This window comes from Myxine glutinosa, chromosome 10 (assembly GCF_964187855.1).
Source record: "Myxine glutinosa chromosome 10, kmMyxGlut1.1, whole genome shotgun sequence".
Lineage (NCBI taxonomy): Eukaryota > Metazoa > Chordata > Myxini > Myxiniformes > Myxinidae > Myxine > Myxine glutinosa.
The window spans coordinates 18,431,876-18,437,875 of NC_136270.1; the positions used below are offsets into that span (position 1 = coordinate 18,431,876).

The window sequence follows — 6,000 nt, forward strand, 5'->3', positions numbered from 1 at the left end:
CAAAGAGGATACAAGCCTATTCTCTTTGTGACGCACATTTCTGGTTAATAACCATTTTCTGTAAAGTTTGAAACTGAACCATTATAACAGCGGTAAATGGTGTTTTTGTTTCCGGCAAGAAAGCAAAATCAGCTTCTAGGTTTAAATGTAACGATGAGGAAATGAGGATGAGCCGATGAGGGGTTTCACTGTATTGTTTAAAAAAATTACAGGAGAAGCTCGGGCCCCTCAATGGATCCCGGTCCCCGAGGCAGCGACCCCTCCTTTCACCCCACTCCCCCGACCTCCCTTCTCGATGCCCCTTTGTCTGTCTTGTATAAGCCTTTGTCCTGCTTGTCCAGCAACCCCTCATCTGCTGTGACCAATCCATCTGCCTCATGAAAAACTTTTTCTACTAAGCTCTTCTTTCAACTTGAGAAACAGGTAGAAGTCTTCTGCAGCCAAATCTCGGTATAGGTTGGATGGGGAAAGAGTCGAAAGCCACAGTTGGTTTCTGTGGTTAATGCAACCGGGGCTGTGTGTGTGTGTGTGTGTGTGTGTGTGTGTGTGTGTGTGTGTGTGTGTGTGTGTGTCTATTGTTCTGGAGAAGCATCATTCCTCAACTCTATATTCCACAGGGCTGGTTTTTGATGGTTTTGAGCAACCGCCGCAGTTCATATGCATACCTACTCCCCAATGATGGTCTTGCCTTTTGGGAGGGAGTCAGTCATGATGACCTCCTCACTCTTCCAGGCAATAGTGGCCATGACCGTTCCTACTAATGCGTTCTTATTGAACTTTCGTTGGGCTTGAGAATATGTGCGCTCCTCCTGCATGTCCTGCCGTCTGATATCAGGATCAAAGTGGTGAACTCATGGCACAGTTCTGCTTATGATGTTGTCTTGGTTTGCTTGAAACCGCTCTGCAAGTTCTCTGGACATGTCAAGTCGAGCTCTCTTCTGATCAGCAGGGGATATTCTCGGTGTCCATATTTATTTAAACATTTTCGTGCCTAATGTTTCTGTGATGATGGAGTACACTGACGCTGGGGTGATGCTCAATGTCTCAGCTACATGCCCGACTGTTGATCCTCTGCCAATCATGAAAATCTTGTGGACTACATCAACTTTTTGTGGTGTATTAGCCTCCTTGGGCATCCTGACCTTGACTCATTCTCATGGCTGGTTCTCCTTCAGAAATCTAAATTAATATTTCCAAACTATATTTGTTACAAAATTGGTATCAATTCATTTTTATTAACTTCTTTAGATCAGAACAATCTCTATAACTGCGCAAAACTTCCTGGAGATTGATCATTGTTTCATAAATGTTTTATTTCTTCAACAAAGAAAACTAGAACAAAGAGAACCTCCATCCACCTGAGGTGGTAGAGGTAACGAGGCAGTTCTACGTGTTGACTGCCCAGTTATCCAAATTAAACTTTCATTTGTCACGTGATATGTGAGAGTATGTTTGTGGGAGGATCAAAACGGAATTGAATTGAACCCACTGGACCCACTTGACAGAATCCCAATCACAATGTTTCGGGCTTCTTCTTTCAATCGTTTACGTTTCATTCTGTGAATAACTTGGCTGGTCAATATTGTGACCTTTGATCACACTATGACAATCAAACTATGCACCTCAACCAGGATGAAGTGTATTGGACGGACGGTGAGACCGAGGCTGTAATGAGAGCCAACAAGTTTACTGGTTTCTCAGTTAATCGCCTGGTGGAGGGACTGAATTCTCCACAAGGACTCTTGGTTTACCATGAGTTACTTCAACCACCCGGTACTTTACCACCAGCATGAGGTCACAAGTACTCGTTTAATATCTCACCTCATACTCGAGTTTTGTGATTTACATTTTGCTCTTTTCTGTTCCTTTTCCCATTGTTCATGGCTTCTAGGTGTCGACCTGTGTTCAATTGGTGGGCTTCAAGATGGCGGCTGTAGCTACCTATGCCTTCCCTCTCCACAGCCTCCAGGTCCTGCAGTTCCACCATTCTTCTCCTGCCTTTGTCCTAGTGGCTTTCATTTGGGCAATGATGGACACACTTGCACAGACACAGCTCTAGGTAAAAATGCATACACAGTATATTACTATAATCATTTACACACTGTATTCTATGTATATGTACACATCGTTGTATTCAAAGAATGCTGTACATGTTTATAGAAGTCAACTAATGATGATGTAAATGGAGGTTAAATAGTCCTCGATCAACAACAACCTTCCTGCTCTCTTGCGTCTCGTTTGCACGACAAAGTTCTGAACTAGTTCAGGCTCCAATTAATTCAAGCCAGAACCAAACTCTATGCTTCCCAAAAGGAAAAAAGCCAAACCAGGCTGATCTGATATATTTGAAGCAAATCTGTTTGGTTTGGGATGGGTTAGTGTGAAATTCCGATGAGTGATGATGCTACGGATAATGTAACATGGTTGATTGGGTGAGAGGACTAATACCTCTATCCTACCAAAGCCTAAGTAGTGCGGGTACTCTAACTGTTCAATGTGAAGCACCATAAGTTTATTTTAGTTTGGTGTGAAAATTTAAAGTATATTTTTCATGTACTATTACTTGGTGCATTTAGTCTAAATAAGGGAACAATGGGCTCAGTCAGACATCCTGCTTTGTGACGTAAAAGGCCACCTTCATTCCTGGATTTCTGGCTTCCTCCACTTGTGCAATCAACGTGTTTCCATCAACGAAACCCTCCCCTCTCCCAGGGAGGCTGAAGTTCTGCAAGGCAGTGCGCACTGGGCCCAGCCTTGTTCCTCTTCGATATAAATGACCTCTCTGATGATCTGGAAAACCCTCTTCCCTTTTTGTGATGTCTCCACATTGTGTCGTACAGTTCGACCACACCACTGCTCGGCAGACGGAAGCTGCATCATTCTAGACTATGGTCTCATAAATGGAACTCGTCCTTTAATCCTGGAAAATATCCCAGTCTCACCCTGTCGCTCTGTAAATATCGTTAGACAAACTCACCAATATATTTCCTTGGTCATCCACTGGTAGGCGTTCAGTCTCTTAAACTTCTCGGCCTCACTACTAGTTCTCGGCCTTACCACCACTCACTAATTGTTTAACACCAATATGGGGCTGTTCAAAAATTACATCACGCTATTTTTTTAGGGAGGCATGTTTTTAGGGAGGCATTTTTAGGGAGCATGCATGCTGATGTGCTTCATTAAACCTTACTAATAACTTTTATTCGACATATGATTCGATTTTTCTGGGTCCCTCATCGTGAGTAACACTCGACCCAAACAAAGCCAATGGAAATCTGACGTAACAAAACCCACCAGAAAACCCACCGTCGGCCCACCAGAAAACCAAGATGGCGGCCATATTATTTCACCTCGGTGCTATGGTGCGTGGAGTCGAGCAACAAATGTAGGTGGGGTCCAGCAGCTGTTCAACCATTGGGTGCACATTTCAAAAATCGACCCCCAACACGAACTACAACACCAACAACCATGCATAGCTCTTTTAGCCCTGTAACATGTCGCAGGTAAAAATGTACCAACTTGTAAAAATTGACCTTGTTCACAAAACTTACCTTACGACGTATGGTGTATAAAGTGTTATTACACCTGACATGGTATTTTATCGTACAAATAGGGTACATAAGAGGAAGGCATAATAAAACACGTGACAGTATAATCCCTAGTTAATGAGACTAATAATAAAATCCAGACCTCACATTCGTTAGTTATTAAAACAGAACATTGAAAAACATATTTAACTAGAACGACACTCAGTAGAGAGCATACCTCCGCCTGGTTGGCCATATCACTCAATGTTGAAGAATCACTTAAAAAATTTAATAATTCTCATATCCGAATCCATATTTAAAGATCTTCACCAAAATTGAATCGATTCTTCCTTGTCAGACACACAACCTGTCCACCAGGTTTCGTCCACATCCGTCCACAACCTTTTGCGATATGCTGCTATGTATCGTTTTTGGTGCTATCTCCCAATGGTGAAGAATCACTTTTAAAATTCTAGTAGCCGGATCCGAATCCGGATCTTCACCAAAATCTAACAATTTCGTCCTTGTGACATACGGTACATCTCTGCCAAATTTCGTCCGAATCCGTACACAACTTTTTGAGATATTTTGTTCCCAAACAAACAGACAGACAGACAGGTGTGAAAACATAACCTCCATCCACCTTTGGTGGCGGAGGTAATAAACAAGACCTGGAGTGGCCTCAAAGGCTTTGTGGCAGGAGATAGCTCAAAAACGAAAAAAACCCAACAATTTTGTAGTATTGTTTTTGCCATTATTAATACAAACTACTAAGTTTGAGGCTCATGGAAGATCACTATGTTGTGTTGAATCTGCAGCTTGGAGTTTAATTGAAGGATATATTCACATCCAGACGGGGATCACTCGTGGATTATTATTTGTATTGTGAATTTTCTAACTACATGTCCTTGTAAATTGCCAAAAATGGATTGAATTTAAATGCCCTTTAAATGTTTAGTATGTTATTAAACATTTAATGCACTCGAGAGTGTTCAACATTTAAATGTCCGAGTCTGAGCTTTGATACTCATGACCCCAAAGTTTCCTGATGCTGTTTGACGCTGAATAATGATAACTTGTCACCTCGATCTATGTTGAAGTTAATGAGAATGACCATGTGGCCACCATCCCTTATGGGTGGTGTTAGTTTCTTTTAATTGGATAAAATGTTTAAATGTGCATCTGCCTGGTCAGCACTATCAATCCGTTATGAAATGGCAAGGATGTAGCATTGAATGAAGGTTTGGGAGTTAGTAAAGATTTTGGGTGAGCGAGTGAGCACGAGAGAATGGGTGAGTTGCAGGGCAGAGTTGAGAAAGTGAGTGAATGAGGGCATGGAAGGAGTGCGTGCGTGTACGCAGGAAGCGAGACAGAGAACATTACCTTGGCAACCCATGTTATCCTGCCAACGACAAATCCCATGGTCAGGAGCTCCAGCGACCCACAACCTGGCTCACCTCCAAAGAGCAAGTCCAACGGAAAAAGTAGATCCTGGGAAAAACTTTACTTCAGCACTATTCTGTTTACTTGTCGATGTTTTCTTTTCATTTATTGTTATATCTCACAAATGTTAAATGACAGTTTGTGTGTGTGTCAGAAATAATGAGAGAGAGAGAATTAATACGATTGAGAGAGAGGATATGAATGTGAATGAATGAGTATGGGAGAGAGAATATTGTTACGGTCACGTGGTCTTCAACGACAGTCACATTGTCTGGCGTATATGGCACGAAAAGATCTCCATGGCTGCCGTGTTAATTTTGGCGCCTCAGAACACACAGCCTCGGCGAATGAGCTGACAGAAGAGCCAAGCGAAGCTATGTCATCAATACGCATTTAAAGCGCTTTAACATGAAACCAATCTGCCCGTTTACTCGGTTAATAACTCAACTTAGCTAATCGCTATGGAGCCCGCTCTCGATGACCACACAATGTTTCATCAAAATGGCAGTTTATTATGTGGAGAAATTGGGGGGAAGAAGAGCACGGCCACACATTGGCAATCACAAGCAGTAATAATAGATAATTAATAAAACCAATGCGCCCCCAGAACCACGATCTTAACACATGCGCCTTATTGATTTCCTTCGTGGGACATACAGTGCATTCAGAAAGTATTCAGACCCCTTCACTTTTTTCACATTTTGTTATGTTGCAGCCTTATGCTGAAATCGTTTAAATTCATTTTTTCCCTCATCAATCTACACTCAATACCCCATAATGACAAAGAGAAAACAGGATTTTAGAAAGTTTTGCAAATTTATTAAAAAGAAAAAACTGAACTATCACATTTACATAAGTGTTCATACCCTTTGCTATGACACTTGAAATTTAGCTCAGGTGCCTCCCATTTCTCTTGATCATCTTTGAGATGTTTCTACACCTTGATTGGAGTCCACCTGTGGTAAATTCAATTGATTGCACATGATTTGGAAAGGCACACACCTGTCTATATAAGGTCTCACAGCTGGCA

The 6,000-nt window shown here is 41.9% G+C and overlaps 1 protein-coding gene across 1 annotated transcript in view; it reads left to right on the top strand.

Moving 5' to 3' along the window:
- Positions 1–5,593, top strand: part of LOC137433476 (uncharacterized) — a 45,208-nt gene extending 39,615 nt beyond the window's left edge. The window contains exons 15-17 of the mRNA XM_078785171.1: positions 1,632–1,773; positions 1,892–2,059; positions 4,889–5,593. Coding sequence (XP_078641297.1) covers positions 1,632–1,773; positions 1,892–2,059; positions 4,889–5,130 — 552 coding nt within the window. The 3' untranslated portion in view covers positions 5,131–5,593. The remainder of the gene's footprint in view (positions 1–1,631; positions 1,774–1,891; positions 2,060–4,888) is intronic.
- Positions 5,594–6,000: the final 407 nt, after the last annotated feature.